The sequence below is a fragment of the Marmota flaviventris genome, chromosome 18 (genome assembly GCF_047511675.1).
Source record: "Marmota flaviventris isolate mMarFla1 chromosome 18, mMarFla1.hap1, whole genome shotgun sequence".
Classification (NCBI taxonomy): Eukaryota; Metazoa; Chordata; class Mammalia; order Rodentia; family Sciuridae; genus Marmota; species Marmota flaviventris.
This window is the reverse complement of record NC_092515.1, coordinates 46,721,148-46,739,895: the sequence shown is the minus strand read 5'-3', so window position 1 is coordinate 46,739,895 and position 18,748 is coordinate 46,721,148. Positions and strand designations below refer to the sequence as shown.

General features: G+C 45.6%; 1 protein-coding gene across 24 annotated transcripts in view; it reads right to left on the bottom strand.

Annotated features, from left to right (window-relative positions):
• The window catches only part of LOC139702694 (tRNA-dihydrouridine(20) synthase [NAD(P)+]-like), a 121,721-nt gene that overhangs the window by 62,069 nt on the left and 40,904 nt on the right, over positions 1–18,748 (bottom strand). For 5 of the 24 annotated variants that reach the window (XM_071604477.1, XM_071604476.1, XM_071604471.1 and 2 more), the window contains exons 8-14: positions 16,813–16,878; positions 16,567–16,637; positions 14,264–14,350; positions 12,864–13,032; positions 10,711–10,832; positions 9,329–9,478; positions 668–1,559 (exon numbers count right to left, since the gene is read on the bottom strand). In XM_071604477.1, coding sequence (XP_071460578.1) covers positions 1,235–1,559; positions 9,329–9,478; positions 10,711–10,832; positions 12,864–13,032; positions 14,264–14,350; positions 16,567–16,637; positions 16,813–16,878 — 990 coding nt within the window. In that variant the 3' untranslated portion in view covers positions 668–1,234. Of the gene's footprint in view, positions 1–667; positions 1,560–3,752; positions 3,780–4,024; positions 4,432–4,516; positions 4,680–9,328; positions 9,479–10,710; positions 10,833–12,863; positions 13,033–14,263; positions 14,351–16,566; positions 16,638–16,812; positions 16,879–18,748 lie in introns of those variants that run through there. The other 19 variants (XM_071604484.1, XM_071604483.1, XM_071604482.1 and 16 more) reach the window with 15 other exon arrangements.

Sequence of the window (18,748 nt, the reverse complement as noted above, 5' to 3'; positions counted from 1 at the left end):
AAAATATATATATACATATTAAAAAGGGGGGTTAGAGATGTGGCTCACAGATAAAGCATCCCTGGGTACAACTGCCTCTACCAAAAAAAGAAAAAGAAAAAAATTAAACAAACTACCTTGTGGGCTATTGTGAGTCACAAGCTAAAACACAGCTGTGGACACACAGTCACATCAGCGGCTCTCATCATAACCATTATCATGTGCCTTTGGTTCCATTAAAAGAAAAGGATGCAGCAGCCTCCTTTGCTGTACCAAGTGCAACAAATTCGTTGGCATGCTTGCTGGGGACTGGTGGTGCAGGGACAGGTGCCAGCATAGAGTGGTGGTGGTCAGAGAGTGTTCAATTCATCTGCCAGATCAGCAGCAAGCAAGTGTAGACTGCTGTGAGGAGGAGGAGGAGGAGGAGGAGGAGGAGGAGGAGGAGGAGGAGGAGGAGGAGGAGAGCAACAAGAAGGAAGAAGACCATGAGGAGAATGGAGAGTTCCCAGCAAAACTTTAAGCAGAGTGTGGAGAGGATTCCCCATGTCCCTGTTTGTAGAGAAGTCAGATTACAGGAGAGGGTTTGGATTTGGTAAACCTCTGGCAAGACCTGTCCCCATCCAAGGAACTGATGATCATATACAGTTCAGGGGGGCCATCTGAATCGCAAAACCCTACACCTTGAGGATCTTTTTTAAAAATATTTTTTATTTCGCTTTAATTACTCATACATGAATGCATTTTGTTTCATTGTATCAGATGAGCACAACTTTTCATTTCTCTAGTTGTATAAGATGTAGAGTCATACCATTTGTGCAATCATACATGTACCTAGGATAATGATGTCCTTCTCATTTCACCATCTTTCCTACCCCCATGCCAGATCCCCTCCTCTACCTCCCCTTTGCCCAATCCAAACTTTCTACATTTTTCCCATACCCCCCACCCCCACCATAGATCAGCATCCACTTATCATCAGAGAGAATATTCGGTATTCTGTTTTGGGGATTGGTTTGCTTCTCTAAGCAATATATTCTCCAACTCCATCCATTTACCTGTAAATGCCATAATTTTATTCTCTTTTAATGCTGAGTAACATTCCATTGTGTGTGTGTGTGTGTGTGTGTGTGTGTGTGTGTGTGTGTGTATATATATATATATATATATATATATATATATATATATATCACAGTTTCTTTATCTATTCATCTATTGAAGGGCATCTAGGTTGGTTCCACAGTTTAGCTATTGTGAATTAAGCTGCTGTAAACATTGATGTGGCTGCGTCACTATAGTATGCTGATCTTAAGTCCTTTAGGTATAGACTGAGGAGTGGGATAGCTGGGTCAAATGGCAGTTCCATTCCAAGTTTTCTAAGGAATCTCCATATTGCTTTCCAGAATGGTTGCACCAATTTGCAGTGCCACCAAGAATGTATGAGTGTACCTTTTCCCCACATCCTCATTTGCACACTTGCTGGGGACTGGTGGTGGAGAAACATGTGCCAGCATAAAGTGGTGGTGGTCATAGAGTGCTCAAGTTCATTTACCACATCAGCTTCAGGCAACCACTGTAGACTGCTGTGAGGAGGAACAGGATGAAAACAAGGATGAGGAAGAAGACCACAAGGAGGAAGAAGAGTTCCCAGCAAAACCTTAAGCAGGGTGTGGAGAGGAATCCCCATGTTTCTGTTTGTACAGAAGGAAGGTCACAAGAAAGGATTTGGATTTGGCAGATTTCTGCAAGATCTGTCCCCATCCAAGCAACTAATGATCACATACAGTTCCAGGGGGGCATCTGAATCCCAGGACCCCTCCTTGAGGATCTTGCTGGAAGCAGCTCCTGTACCCTGGAACACACACTGCCTGCTGATGCTGATATCTCAAGTACAAGCACAGCATGTAAACCAAACTCAGGACATAGGCTCCACGTCTCTGTGATGCACACATCTGATCTGCAGAAGCAGCCCAGTTAGAAACTTCAAGCCTCTCATATACAACAAATAAATTTGCCGTGGGGTCCTTATATGCAGATCCTCAATATTGTCTGAAACCAGGCAGAGCTATGTGGTACAGAGGGGACAAGAGTCATCTCCCTCAAAGAGCAGCCTAGGACTGTTAGACTAGAGGCTGGCGAGGGTGCAGGATAGATAGATGGAGATTGAAGAGAGGCTGAGGAAAAGGTTGGGTGGGAGCAGGAAATGAAGATGTGTTCATAGTTACTGCATTTCTCCTAGCAAGATAAACATTGAGTGCCTTGGGAGAAAGAAAAATGTACTATCACTTCAGGAAAAGTGGCCTAGGCTTTTTTTTTTTTTTTTTAATATTTTATTTTAGTTGTAGTTGGACACAATACCTTTATTTTATTTTTATGTGGTGCTGAGGATCTAACCCAGGGCCTCGCCTGTGCTAGACAAGCACTCTACCTCTGAGCCACAGCTCCAGCCCTGGCCTAGGCTTGAGGACTGGCCAAGCTGTCTTCCGGTTTAGAAAACTATTGTTTCTTGGGAATTTCACTGTCAGTAACTATGGGAACAGAAAAGAGGAATACCAAGGAAGAGGCAAGGGGAGTGTGAGACTCCAGGACCAGGATCTGGGGGTCCTCGGATATACTGATGACCATCATCTGGGCAAAACTGGATACCAAGTAAGCCCCCATTTCCACTGATCCCTGCAGCTGAGCACCTGAGCATGTTAAGTGGAACCTATAACTCAGACTAAGTTTGATGTCCCAGAATTTTGTTTTTATTTTACTTCTCCCTCTCCCTCTCTTCCTCCCTCCCTCGGCCTCCTTCGCCCCCCCCCCCTTCATCATTCCCTCTCCCCCAACCCCCCTCTCTCTCTCTAATTGGGACTGAACACAGGGGCACTCTACCATGAAGTTACACCAACAACCCTTTATTTTTATTTATTTATTTGTTTATTTATTTGTACCAGGGATTTAACCCAGGGGCACTTTACCACTGATCCACTTCCCCAGGCCTTTTGGTTATTTTTGAGACTTAGTCTCACTAAATTACTTAGGGCCTTGCTCATTTGTTGAGGTTGGCCTAGAACCTGCAATCCTCCTATATATGCCCCCCTCTCCGCCCCTACTCAGTGGCATTAAACGGGTGCTGCCACCACACCTGGCCTTCCCAGCATGTTCTTGCAATACACTGGAAATCAGCAGGGGTGGTTAGCTCTGCTACCACATGAATTTGAAGAAAACTGTTTCTACCATGCCTTGTCCACAGGACTTGGTTTGTTTTAAAACAGCATAGGGGACCAATTAGAGGTAGAACTTGCATACTTATCACTTCCTAGTGACAAAATTTCCTATCCTGGGCCTGCCTCAGTAGCCCCAGCATTTGACAACAGGCAGACAGTATGGCATGTGTCAAGGCCCTGTGGTGGGAGGCTGTATGACTGACACAGCTACAGTTTAGAAGCAAAGGGTTTGCTGAGGTTGGAAGGGTTGGTGGCAGCTAACTCCCCAGAACTTGAAAGCAAAACAAAAAATTTGGGATATTCTAAGAGGAATAGGAACTGCAAAAGAATTTTAGGCAGGAGGATGACCCTTTTTTGTCTGCTTGCTTGTTGGTTGGTTATTGAGGCTGGGGATAAAACCCAGGGCTAAGTAGATGCATTACTACTAAGCTATACTCCCATGGCTTAAATTAGACTTTAAAAAACAAAGATAGGTAGGAAGTAAAGTGGCTCATGTCTGTAATCAGCAGCTTGGGAGGCTAAAGCAGGAGGATCACAAGTTCAAGGCCAGCCTCGGCAACTTACCCAGGTCCTGAGAAACTTCGTGAGACCCTGTCTCAAAATAAAAAATAAAATTAAAAGAGCTGAGGATGTGGTTTGATGTTTAAGCACCCCTCAGTTCAATCCCTGGTACAAAAAAAAATTCTTTTTCAGACCTTCCCACTCCCTACTCAGGTCTCAGTGTCATAAGAAACTAAACACCACTATCTTCCACCCCTTTAAAAACAATGGATCCTCCCTAAATGATGAGATTAAATACTCCTTCTTTCTCTCATACCAATACTTCGGTACCCACATCAGCAAAGACACTCAGGGACACAAACCTTGTCCAGGAGATTCTCCTCTGCCACCAACAATGTCCCAGTCTTGAGGATCCAGATACATGCCAAGCTTGAACGAAACACCAGCAAACAGAAACCACCAACTCAGAACTCAATGCTAACAATACTGGTTGTCTCATGACAATGAGATTATTACCAACAATTCCCCTGCCCTTTTCTTTTTTCCCTCTGCAGTACTGAGAATTGAATCCAGGGTTGCTCTACCATTGAGCTCAGCCTCCTGAGGAGCTGTGATTATGGGCCCATGCCATCATACTTAGCTTTCTACAGTTTCTATATATCCCATGTACTAGACAATGCAATGATTTACTTTAATAATCAGTGTCTCAGGGACAGTAGTAGAGGAGGGAATCTTCAAAAATCTGAATGAAGGGGAGAAAAACAAATCCAATAAATACAGTATACACACTGAAAACTAATGAATGCTCACAGGATGTGCTCAGAAGATTCAAGTTCAGTTGTTAGTTAATTTTCATGTTTAAGGATGACAGATTCAATCAGAGAGAACAGTAACTCACCACAGACTCCCAGGGGCAGTGGTGCATGCCTATACTCCCAATAGCTTAGAAGGGCAAGCCAGGAGGATCACAAGTTCAAAGAGAGCCTCAGCCTAAAAATTAAAAATAAAAAGGGCCAAGGATATGGCTCATTGGTTAAACAACCCTGGATTCAATCCCTGGTTTCAAACAAACAAATACCCTGCACAGACATAACCAATCGGGACCTACACAGCACCCATGTGGAACTGTTTGTCAATTATGATTTTTTCCCTCACCCTGCAAGATAACATCCACAGAGCAGAGATTGGGATCAAGGTGCCAGGCACAGTCATCAACTCCAGAGAATATGTCTGACCGGATATTTTATATATATTCCCTGGGATGTGAGACTAGTTCAGAAGGTTGAACTTACAGCTCATCCAAGGAGAAGCCTTCCAGGACTAGCATCTTCAGTGAGAGAGCCTTTGCCTCAGCAAGCTTGATTTTGGCTAACTAAAATGGGATCTGGATTAGGGATCATTTCTGGTGTCCTGGTTGGGTGAACACATTTGTCACTTAGACTGCCTTTAATTCTTCTCAGGGCTTGGTGAGCTGCTTGTAGCTTTGAAAGATGAGCTACTGGCAATCAGTGGAGCTATGGAGCATTGAGCCAATGGAGCATTGGACCATAGTAGCATATTCTTTCACATAAAATGTGAAGAATGAAATGCATTTTGGTTTTTGTAATGTCATGACTTCTAGCAATAAATGATGTTTTTATGTTTTATGGGCTGCCTCGTCACACTCCAAATTGCAACATGTAGGGCAAAGACTCAGTTTATTTTCTTTCATTGCAGTGCTGTGGATAGAAAGCTCTCTATCGATGAGCTACTTCCCCAGGTCTTTTCTTTCTTTCTTTCTTTTTTTTTTTTTTCAGAACCAATATTTGAACTCAGGGGCACTCTACCTCTAGGCTGCTTCCCAGGACTCTCCCCTGTTTTTATTACTTATTGTGAGATGAGGGATTGAACCCAGATGTGCTTTACCACTGACCTACATCCTTAGCCCTTTTTATTTTTATTTTGAAACAGAGTCTCACTAAATTGCTGAGACTGGCCTCAAACTTGTGGTCTGCCTGCCTAAGCCTCCTGAGTTGCTGGAATTATAGGCTTGTATGACCACACATAGTTTGTTTGCTTTGTTTTTTTTTTTTTTTGAAGGGGATTGAAATGGTAATGTGGTAATTTTGTAATGTCATTTTGTCATGAACACATTTCAAATTTTATGTTAAAATGGGCTTTTCATGGGCTGGGGATATAGCTCAATTAGTAGAGTGCTTGCCTCATATGCACAAGGCCCAGCACCACAAAAAAAAAAAAAAAAAAAATGGGCTTGTCATTCCCACTTTATAGTCATTGGAGATCCTCATTTTGCCTTGGAGCACCTTTAACAGTCTTCTCATTGTCCATTACCTTGAAATGTGACATGATCGTCCTATCAGCTATAAATCTGAAGCCCCAAATAAACAACTAAAACTCTACTATTGAGCACAACACCTCTACACTACTTGTGGAACCTTGGTAGGCCCCTTAACATCTGTTTGAGACCTCCCTTATAAACAGTGATGATGCAAAAATTTTATTTCATTTTTTTTCTAGTGCACAGGATCACATCTCTGGCCTCACATACTAGCCAAACACTCTATCAAGACTCTACCATTGAAGGACACTTCCAACCCATCAAAGGACACTTCCAACTCATCAAAGGACTAATCTTTGGGGCAGAATAAGGTGAAGAAGAACCTGCCTTTGCTTTTAATCCAAACTGAAATGCTTTTCCACATATACAGATTTTGGATTTTTTGTTGTTGTTTGCTGAGAGCCACGGCCGAGTCTGTATGGCCCGGTGTTATTTTGACTTTTTACAGACTCTAACAGTTGTTGTTGTTGTTTTGGGGTTTTGTTGTTGTTTTTGGTACAGGGGATTGAACTCAGGGGCATTCAACTATTGAGTAACACCCCCAGCCCTTTTTCTATATTTCATTTAGATGCAGGGTGTCACTGAGTTGCTTAGAGCCTCACTAAGTTGCTGAGGATGGCTTTGAATTAAAAATCTGCCTCAGCCTCGCAAGCCACTGGAATTACAGGCCACTTGTGGGTTACCAACCCAGCCTAAATCTTAACTTATGTTCAGGCCACTTCCAAGGAGCATTCCCTCAATAAATAATCCACTCAAGTCTCTGCCTCTCCAACACTTAAATGCTTAGCATCAGGGCCATGCAACCTAGCTGTCTCTGTGTTTAATCATGACTGACCAGTTTCAGAATTTGGGTTCTCGAGCCACCTGTAGTCATAGGCTGTCCTCAACTCCCAGCTATGCTACATAAATAGTGGCTAGATGACTAGGAAATGAGGGGAGAGGCCAGAAGGGAAGGCTGAGGCAGAGTTCGCTTCTTTCACCCTGCTTTCCATAAAATAGAAGGATCTGAAGCCTGCTACTCAAGTCACACATTCCTTTCTGTGACCTCATTGGGTAGTGATGACATCACAAGCCTAAGTTTCCATGGCAGGATAATGCTAGAAAACTTCTCTACTAGTTCTCTACAGGACACCAGAGTGTCTGGTTGCTCCAGAGAATATGTCTGACCGGATATTCTATATTCAGTCTAACTTGTCTGCTGTCCCCTGGGAGAGCAGTGCAGCAGGTAGGCCTAGGCCATCTGTAATGGAGCCCCTGGTAAATATACAACCTCATTTGACTGCCACATCTTCCTTTAGGGTTTCCCCATCACACCTCAGAACTTCTCTAGCCATGAGTAAGACCAATGGTCTGGCGCTCCCTCAAGGACCCACAGTGTTGCTGTGCTCACTGCTGAGAACAAGTGTTCAAAAAGGTGCTAATCTTTATCAATCTAGCCTTCCCTTTTAGCCTCCCCCAGTGCTTCCTTCAGAGTGCAGCACACTGGTACACACCTATAGGCCCAACTGCTTGGGTGGCTGAGTGGGAAGATCACCTGAGTCCAGGAATTAGGCTCAAGCATCTGGGTGAGGAATATAGTGAAATCTGAGCACACGGTGATCGCCATTACCAAAAACAGAAAGGAAGCTTCTATCTCAGATCGTTTCATAATAAGAGTCTTACAAGAGCCTAGTGTGCATTTATTATCAAGTGATAAATGGAGCACATTAAGAAATAGCTATTGGCCTCGCAAAAACCTCACCTTCAAACTCAGGCACCTTTACCATACTGTCATGAACACACTCACATGGACCCCCGCACACATATCCCAGTCTGAACTGCCAAGGAAAAGGGTGGGTGTCATGCAGTTGGGAAGAACAGAAGGGCCAGTCTCATGTTACCAAGTCTGGAGGTCTGAGGAAATGATGTCTCAGGAAGTGTTTGTGAGAAGGCTATTGGACCTAAACTTGGTACCCAGAATTTGGACCTAAATCTCTTAATCCCTCTGCCCCAGTATATGGCCTTCAGAAAGTGGTAGAGTTGGACAGGTACCCAAATATAGTCCCAGCTATTAAGGAGGCTAAGGCAGGAGGATCACTTGAGCTCAAGAGTTCCAGTCCAGTCTGGGAAAACATAGCAAAAAAAATCTCAAAAAAGAATTGCATTAGAAAAAATATATAAAAACTGGGCTAGAATTCAGTGTGGTTGAAACAGGCTTTACGAATGGGCCCCAGTGGGAACTGCCAAGGTGGAAGGAGTTCTAAATCGATGTATATTAGACCATTTTTTCCAAACCTTGAAAATTATTTCCATTAAAGCCTCAGAAAAGAAATTGTTCTCAGTTATAGAAGGGAGAGACTGAGGGACAGCTGTTTGGGATATTTTGAGGTGTGACAGTCCGGGGACTGAAGAAAGGCTCAGATCAGATGGCAGATGACAAGGATGAGGGCACCATTCAAAGCTGAGTCACAAGCCTGGAGTGGTGACACGTGTCTGTAATCCCAGTGGCTTGGGAAGCTGAGTCAGGAGGATCCTCACGTTTTAGATCAGCCTGTATAACTTAGTGAGACCCTTGACTCGATATAAAAAAATAAAAAGGAATAGGGATATAGTTTAGTGGTAAAGCACCCCAGGTTCAATCGCCAGTACGGGGTGAGGGGGAAGGAGATGGGAGAGCTGAGTCACAATCTAAAGTAAAAATAAGCATGAAGCTACTTCTGCCTAAAGAGGGAACCACAGAGCTGGTGAGGGCAGTGGATGTGGGCAGGGATCCAGGGTCAAACGAAGGTGAAGCTCCTATAGCTATTGGGGAATTCCATGTAGACAGCTAGCTCCTCAAGGCCAGGGGGAAAGAAGCATAGACTTTTAGGAATAGAAAACAAGTTCCCCTGCCACAAGGGGTGAGAGGGATTGGTCTGGGAAAAAGTAGAGTTTGGTTGCTCTTGAGACAACACGCACATCCTCAAACAGTCCTGCCTGGGCTTTCAGGGACTATCTTAGCTGAAAATGCCTTCTCTGGGAACAAGTATCCAAACCAAACAAGTATCCAGGGAGATTTGTAGTACCTAAGCATTTGGGGATACTAAAGATTGAACCCAGGGCACTCTACCACTAAACTACATCCCCAGCCCTTTTTATTTTTTGAGATAGGATCTCAGAAGTTGCCCAGGCTGGTCTCAAACTTATGATCCTCCTACCTCAGCCTCCCTAGTAGCTGAGATTACAGGCATGTGCCCAGCACATACAGCAACCAGCATGTTGGCCTAGCCATACTCTGAAGGTACTGGCCCTGGCCCATGCTAAGGCTAAGCTGGAAACCTACCTATCAAACTTGACAGCCATTTTAATGACACCAGAGGTATCTTCAACTGGTTCCCCCACCTTCTCTGCAGTCTTGGCCAAGAGCTCAGCCCTCCGGGCATCCATCTTCTGAGTAGTCTCCTCATAGAAGGCACCAAGGCCAAAGGCATCACTATAAGAGGAAGTAGAACAGAGCAGGCACCTTAGTAGAGCAGCATTCAGGGTACTTTAGGAACCCAGGGCCCCATGACTGAGAATCAATTGCACCAAATGCCATGGGGGCCTGGCCAGAACAAAAGCCTCTTGCCCAGCCCATTATTAACCTAGACAGGAAGCTAGAATGAATGTCCCTGAGCAGGGAAGCTGGGCTGGGTGGAAAAGGTCCTAAGGTCACCCCCACTACTTATAGTCTCTCCCCCATGATGACCAGACAAGTGGGTATTCCCAGCCGCTGTGATAGAGTTTCCCTACACTGATTAAGCACCTGGGATTTATGCAGCTTCTTTATGTCAGCCCATGGCAGGAAGAGATGGAGGCCTGACCACTGAGTGGTTCCCAACTTTCCATCTGGCCTCAAAGAGCTGCCATGGGCCTAACTGGAACTGAGGTAGGTACCACCAGAGCTGCTGAATTATACTCAGTTTGGAGCTTCCAAGAACCAAGGTCCAGCTACCTAAGCTATTGGAGTAGAGAAAGAATCAATGCCACAAGCCAGGGGCATTGAGAATAATTCTGGCAAATATTTTCCCTCTGGGATGTATCTTGAGGGCTGGAGGCTCTGCAAGCGGATGGATCCCTAAGGATGAGATTGGTTCAGAAGGGCTTCTTGGAGGATACAGACAAGGGGAGAGGCTTTCTAGGCAGAGGACCCAGCAGGAGCACAGGTATGGAGGTATGAAAGCAGATAGGTAGACACGGAGCCATAGAAGCCAAGACTAGACTAAGCTATGAAGTACCTCCAGGGTCAACCACCTGAGTTGTAGCTACACCAGATCTGGAGGACCAAACAGTGGCCTCTCAAACTGCAATGTAATGGGTGTGGGAACAGAGGCCAGAGGCTCTATTCAATAGCCCTACCTTTCCTGACTATAGCCTGGCATGTTACAGGCTTGTTAATGGAAAAGCCCCTTCCTCCTCAGGAATTCCTAAGCCTATCTTTTGCATTCCTCTAATATACTAGTGCCCTACTTCCCAAAACCCTATTGTTGAGATGAGTCTAGGATTAGAACATTCCAAAGCTTTGAAAGTATCCCACTCTATGAGGCAAAGCTGTACCATCACCTCACTCTTACAGATCACCGTCCAGAAGTTATGTAGCCTGACACCCTGTGGCCATCACAAGGCTCAAGGTCAAGCCTGGGAAACATCTGCAAAGACAGATGGATAGTTCGTTGCCCTTCTTACCAAATTTCCTGAGAAGACTGGGCAGCATGGAGCAACCTTCCCTGGGGTGACTCCAACTGTTCACGCAGCATCTGGCACAAGCAGTACTTGGTATTGGTGTAGTGGTTGTCATACTGCACCGCCTGAGAAGAAAACTGGTGTGAGCCCATCTGCTACCAGCAGGTGCCAAGGCCTGAGATAGGCGTCAATGGCAAGAAAGAAGGCTCCAAGGGGCATCAGAGGTATGCTTACAGCCAAGGCAGTGTGACCCCATAAAAGCCATCTACTCCTCCAGCTGGTGGTACAAAGTTTGAGAGTCACAGTCAAGGCCCACAATCAGAAATACATTTTCCTGCTTGAGGTCTAGAAGTGCAGGAATCCCCGTCCTGCTTTCGCCACCACAGACTATGATGGAAAACCTACTACAGGGAAGGGGAACACCAAGGACAGGGGTGAGAGTCTTCTTAGAGCCTGGTGTACCTTCTCTTCTGACATCTTGATTAAGTTCTCTCCAACTTCCTCTACAAGGGTAGGGTACAGCTCCATTTACCAGGCATATTTGATATACTATTTGTCACTTCATATCTTTATACAAAGTGCAGCTATTATCCCACTCCACAGCCTTGGAAGTGAGTCTCGGGAAGGAAAGATGACTGCCCAAGGGTACCATCGACACCCACATGGTCAAGGACAGGGTAGGAGAGCAGATAAAAGTTTTTAGATAAAAACTTCAGATCCTCCTCCTAGCCCTTGCTCTCTGTAATTATATATTTTAGAATCTCTGCCTGAGTTTTTATCATCAGTGCCTAGGAAGGTGCTATGATGTACTCATGACAAAATGGGAAATAAGTGGGTAAGCCCCAGCCAGCAGCAGAGCCATGATTCAGCTTATTTGGACCTGAAGACATCTGGCTGGACCAAAAGCCAGCCCTGCTGACACTTAAGTCCACTCTCTTTCTCTGACAACACACCCTCTTGAAAGCTGCCAAGGGACAGTGAAGCAGGAGTAATAACATCACCTTTCACCCAGTGAGCAGACTCAGCACTGCTAAACTTGTCTTCTCTGCTATACATCTGCCAACTGGCCAGAAGAGAAGGAAAGCTGACCTGGGACGAGGCAAAGTCCCTTGCCTCTAGCTGACCCAGACCACTGGAGAACTGGTTGTAACCAAACTGCCCAACAGTACATCCAGAACCAAGGGGATGAGGGCTGTAGCACTGAAGAGAGGAGGCTCTAGGACAGTGGCTTCCCAGCTCTGGACAAAGGCTCAAGTCCTCCTACCATCCCCAGCTTGCTCGGCCATGGGAACCCCACATGCATGGCCATAACTTAAAGAGGACATAAGTAGCTCCATGCAGGTAAGCCCTAGGATTAAAGAAGGTAGAAGCCTGCTCTGAGCAAGAGCTACATTCTCCACCCAGGTCCAATTCACTGAAGAGTTTGAGGACCACTCAGTCTCTGCCTATAGATGTGTAGCAGAGTCCCACAGAGTCCCACAGTTGTGGAAAACAGGTGTGAACTCATTAAAAATTTAAAAAAAAAATTCCTTTGCAGGGAAATGCCCCTAGTGCTACCATTGTACTCCCAGTGGAAAGAAACTGCTTTAGAAAATTCTATTCATTAAGTAGAGCATTAGTTAGATTATTCCCTAACTCATAGCAAAGCATCCTAGAAATCTGCAATAGAAAAGTTTTAGAAGTAATTTGGACAGATAAGTCAAATCAGGTGAGAAATCTCTATAGAGATAATCTGTCTCCAACAACGACTACAATGGCTCTTCCTGGCTTTGGCTGCACCTGTTCCAACACACAGCCATGACTGTCTTCGGTGACACAAAACCTCTTTGTCCATGTGCATGGGCATGTGGACATGTGGAGTGTGAGGGAGAAAGAAGACAATATCATGTGTGTGGGGTCTCAGCAGCATCCTGGATCCAGAAGGTCCTTGCTATGACCTCTATATCTCTAGAAGCTTTAGAAGATGATGATGGGGCACACATCCTAGCATCTTCTCTTCATATGGCAGCTGATGAGACTCAGTGCCACACTCCAAGAGCTAACAAGGAGAGGAGCAGAACAACAGGGGCTGCTGGCCGCTGGAGGCCCCCATAAAGTGCTCTCTGAAGGATTGTGGCAGACAGAAATGGGGGTTTTGAAAAAGTGCAGACGCGTACATATCTTATGTACTTCTGCATGACCTCCTCCAGGGGCCGCAGACCCTCTTTGAGGAAGATGGATGGGTTCCACATGGCCGCTCGGGCTACCATCACTGAAGAGGCAGCTGTGGCTTGTCGAAATTCCTCTATGTCCAAATGCTGCTGGATGTGTTCATGAGATCCTCCACTGAAAAGCAACAGGAAGGTTAGGTGTGTCTTCATTATGGAACCTACCAGTATTTTCAGAAAAAGGCAACTTCCTGATCTGCCACTCATTAACAGTCGGGTTTTGGCCAAGTCACTTCAGTTATTAGAGCTTCAGCAAAATGGAGATTATAATCTCACTAAGAAAGATAACATATGTAAAGTAATCCAAACCATGCCTGGTATTTATTAGGTATTCCAGACCTTTTACTTTCCTCCTCTTCCCTCATCCAATACAGTAGCAAATGCCAGCCCACATCTGAAGACATGAAACTAAAATACCAAAACTGAGTAGCCACCCATATGTCTTCTAAGCACTGGGTCAAAACCCTGGAAAGGAGGATACACTGGTGATCATGAGGGTCCGGAAGAAGGCCAATTTGGTCATAATTCCCCTTCCTCTGCCCTGATGCTCCAGGATCCTCTCAGAAAATGTTCTGTCCTCATATGTTTCATCAAGAAACTACTGGTAGTCTCTGTCCAGATCTAGTCAAATGGGGCGAGGACCCTCAGGTGATAGTAGAAATGACAGGCTCAAGGGTTTTGAATAGCCCTGGCTTCTCCAAGCCACCCCCAAAATTTACTACCTGGGGGACACAGTGCCCAGATGCACCCCAACCCTTAGTTCTTCCCTCCCACCTATCGGGTATGCCTTTTGTCAGGGCTTCCCCGTATGCAACCTCCCAGACTCCTTTAGGTGCAGGGCTGAACTGAACACAGGCCAGTTCCCCAGTACCAAATGGGTGTGGCCTCTGGGCTGCTCATCAGTACCTCACACCTGCTGGTCCATATTCCTGGTACTATAACTACCCAGAGTGCTTCTCTGGGTTTCTGTGACCTATATTACTTTCCCTGAGCCAAAGCCCTATGAACATAATCCCCTGCACCATGCACAAGTCACCCTGGGTATGACATTACTTTGCCATAAGTCTGTTTCAGCAGCCACCTTATCACTCTCCCCAAGCTCAGGCATCAGAGGGCCCTGAGCTGCCCTGCACCCTACATTAGCCGCTCACCAGAGTGCAAGTGGCCTGACTTAATTGATAGCCACTTTTCTGCCTCATTTACCACTCTGCATCTTGCTCCACTTTTTTCCCCCCTTTTCCTTTATGGTCATTTTTTAATGCTCCCATTCCTTTTCTTAAATGCCTGCTCAAGTCCATTTTGAATGAGTTGGGGCATAAAAAAGTAAACGAGGAAGACGAGAGGCTTACTTGGCTATGACAGGAATGGAGAGGGTTTCAGCAATGGCTTTGATGACTTCACAGCTGACAGGGTGCTGAGGTCGCTCCTCCCGCTTCCTTGGAGACAAAAGAGGGGGGGGGCGCTGAAGGCTGAGTGCTCACCCATGTTTACCTTAGCTAAGACCTACTGTCCTCCCTACTGAACCTCAGGAAGATTAGGCAGCCATGTGGTCATCAAGGACAGGTTGCAGGAATGGCCTCCCTAATCTCTAGGGAGGAACTCTGTGGTGAGGAGTAGGAGCAGCCAAGGTCCATGCTGAGGAGGCAAGTCCAAATCTCAGAGGCCAGCAGGCAAGGCATGACTGCAGGAGGCCAATGTAAATGGCTTGGCAACCAAGGTCATGCTGCTTTCCCTGACTTCTCCTTGCCTCCGCCAGAGATGAGAGACAGTGCTATAAGAATGCTACCCCGACTGTCCCAGTCTCATCCTCTCTAAGGGACTGGAACAGCTGCTACTGCTCAGACTGACCACTCCCACACAGCTGCCTGTGCTGAAGCCAAGTTCCACAGCTGATCCTGGGGAAAAGCACCTGACACAGGGTAGGCCCCGTGCTCAGGGCAGCCAGGGCAAGCCACAGAGCTTGGCTGTCATGATAAACCACAGGGGAAGCAGGACATGACCCAAGGCCCCTCCTTCCAAAGTTGACTGAAAGCAGTTCTTGTGCATGAGTGAGCAAGTCTTAGGGACTCTGAGGCAACGCCTGACCCATGCTCAGAGATAAGCAGGCGAGGTGGTTGACAGGTCTTTTCTGAGTGTGTCCCCTCTGCTACATTCCTGAATTCCTCAGAAGGTCCTGCCAACTCAGCTTCCACCTCTGTCTCCCTGTATCCCCAGCTAGTTTTAGCCCATCCTCAACAGCTCTAGTGGTCAGAAAGTCTTTCCTAAAACTAACCCAAATCTGTCTTCCTACTGCTTCTGATAAAAGCCTCTTTGGTGGATTGCAAGAAGGATTGCAAGTTCAAGGCCAGTCTCAGCAATTCAGTGAGACCTTGTCTCAAAACAAATTAAAAACACAAAAAAGAACTAGGGATGTAGCTCAGTGGTAAAGCACCCCAGGTTCAATCCCAGCACCAAAAAAAAAAAAAAAAAGATCTTCCTTTATTAAGAGAATAATGCCAGGCTATGGCCAGGCTATGTGCCAAGGGTTTTATTTACAATCTCATAAACAGTTCATGACAATTATAAAAAAGAAATTATTTTCATTTCCATATTAGGACTGTGGCACTCAGAGAAGTGATTCCCCAAAGGATACACAACTAATAAGCTGCAGACATAGGATTTGGCACCAAGCAATTTTAGCCCAAAGCCTACTGCCCAAGAAAGGAGAGCATGTAAATACATGTGTGGCTCTCACCTCCCCATATGCCTTCAATCTGAGTAGCTCTGCTTTTTGTGGTATATGATGGACCTCTGGATGCCCTTTGAAAAGGCTGTCAAAATGACAACCAGCAACTTGGATACTTCCATAAGAGTCCTGAGCCCAAAAGGTACATTTCTTAGAGACAAGAAGTCACCAGCCAAAGTCTGTTGTCTGGGGTTCCTTATGAAAGGACATCCTGGGCACAGGGAGCAGATTTGACTAGGAAACCAAGAGCAGCCTTCAGAAACACCTTGGCTCTCTTAAAGGAACACATTAGCTACAAAGCAGCAATGTCTTCAAAAGAACAGCCATCTTGCCAGGAGTGGTGGCATACTGTGGAATGGAAGTGGAAGGCGGAGGCAGAATGATCACAAATTCAAGGTAAGCCTCTGCAACTCAGCAAGACCCTAAGCAACTATAAGATCCTGTTTCAAAATAAAAAATAAAAAGGGCTAGTGAAGTGGTTCAGTGATCGAGCACCCCTGGGTTCAATCCCTAGTACCACAATAAATGAATAAATGAATGAATAGCCATCTGTCTGGGGTCATTCAAGGGAGAAGCCATTGCTTGATTAAGTCAAAAGAAAACATTAAGAGTGAGAGTTCTAATTCCACCACTTTCTGTCTACATGATACAGGTTTGAGCAAATCACTCCATCTCTACAACTTCAATATCATGTGGATGGGGAGTTTCTCTTTCTCTGTGTCTCTCAAGCTCAGAGCAGGGCCTGGCACCAATAGGTGCTCAATAAAAGAAACACAGACAAATGCAAGCCCATTCAAGGAGTCTGAGTGCCCTCTGAACTCACAGGTTGTCAAAGAGTTGGGCAGAGGCAGGCAAAATACGTAAGTGAGGGACTATAAAAATGGCTGAGGAATCTCTCAGCCAGTCTCTAAAAAGGCAATCACTTACCTCCCATGAACTGTGATGGCAGCAATGCCAGTCCTTTCTATCCGCTTCACAAGGCTCAAGGTATCTTCTAGCTGAGGAAGATCACAAGAGTGGTTACTGGGACCCCAGTGTTATAGCTGCTGGCTCCGAAATTGGGCTCAACTCTACTCCCTCCACCAAACCTAATTCATCATGAATCATTCACAATCCCCAAATCCAACATCACCGGAGAGAATAGACCTTGAGATAATAGAATACAATACTTACTGAAGGCAGAATACGGATCTTGCAGGTCACAGGTCTGCGCGTCCCTTTAACAAGGGTGCTGAGGATCTGCAAAGAGGAGCACAGAGGAGCACCTACCTCTTCTAGAACAAACTTCCACACTGCTTGTATACTGCTACAGATCTATGCATTTCAGGGGCACAGACAGTTCATGTATGCACAATGTATATCAATCTGTTACACACATACACATAGAATACTCCATGAGACAAGGAATGTGCCTCTGTTCTATGCTACAGCCCCAACACCAGTGATCCCTGCCTGGCACAAAATGGTATATATATACTTGTTAAATACACTGAATGAACTAGGGAGTGAATGGATCTGCATGCATTCCTGTGTAGAATGCAGTAATCCTTTGCCAGGTTCAAGCATTAGAATTACCTGAAAAGCTTAAGAAACACAAATTCTTATATTCTATCCTGTTATTTCTATAGGGGCAGGGCTTAGGAATGTGTGTTTCTAACCAACACACTCTGTTTTCAATATGATTTTGAGGCCCAGCCCTGGATAAGAACAGGCTGGCAACTTCTCCCCTGGACGAAGGGAAGGAAATGTTTCCTGAATGCGTCCTGAGCCCTGCAGAGTGAAGAAGCAGGAAGGCTTTTAAAGGCCTGGGCCCTTGCACTCCTCTTTGGAGATGTCAGATATACAGGAATAAAACAGGCAAAAAAAAAAAAAGGACAACATTTTCAACAAGCTAAAAAGTGTTTATTGCATAATAATTGAAAAGGATTTCAAAAAAAGATCAAAAAGCCATACAGGAAAGTGTCAGTGAGGTAGCAAGACCTGACCACACAAGAATCAGAGATCGAGAGAGATGCAAATGACACTGCATGGCTGTGACATTGCTATCTTCTTCCCAAATCAAAAATTTCAACCCAGGCAAGTTGGAAGCAGGGTGATCTCAAGGACTTTCCCAGAACTGAACCTCTGTTCAGCAGAGGAGATACCTAGGTGACTGCTGCCAGTCTTCTAGACTGGCGGGGGCAGCAGAAAGCAGAGGACGAACAGAGGAGGACTTTTTCTCAGGGACAGGCTAAGGTAGCCACTCTGGAAGATAACAGACCAAGAAACTGGGCTGACCAGTGGATGGCTCATGAGCAAGACAGGGTCTGCTGGACCAGGCAAAATTGACAGGCAGGCAGGAACAGTCCACAGGTGCTGCCTCAGGAGACTGGGCCTGAGGTCCTAAGGTCACCCTGGCAGGTCTTAAAGGGGCACTGCCAGGTCCATCATGACACAAAAAATTCTTACTCTCATTCTATCTCTGGCTCAAGGCAAAACCTATCGACAGTTCCCTTGCAAGCACTCACTTGGAATCCTCTGATATTTAGTAATTTAAGAAGCACCAGCTGGTCTGATCCAATGCTCTGTCTTACAGGACTTCCTTTTAGTGTACTTTAACCAAGTAGAATAGAATTTCTGTTCATTTCATGTTAAGGACAAGGAAGGAGATTAGGTAACTAAAAGCCCTAACCACTTGCAAGGGCAGCACTGAGGGGAAACAACAACTAGAGGCAGTCCTCCAGCCAGGCTCTAGCATGAAACTCTTCTGGACACAACTCTCCAGGTCCACATCACACCACATGTCCCGGTGAAGATCTCTGGGGATAAAGGACAAGAGGCAAGCCTATATCTGAGTGGAGAAGCAGAACATCGACCAAAGGCATGCCTCACCAGATCAACTGGCCTCCTGGGAAAAAGCGGCCCTATCTCCCCAGGTTGTTGAGGAGGGAGCAGGTGGGAAGATCGGAAGCCACAGGCTTGGGTATCAGTGAGACCAGAGTTCAAGTTCTGGGCCTGCTCACTGGTAGCTATGACTCAAGAAACTTCACTCACACAAATGATACCCTGGACAGCCAGAAGATGCACAGAAAGCTTGGACGGGGGTGAGACCATATATCACTAAGAGCTA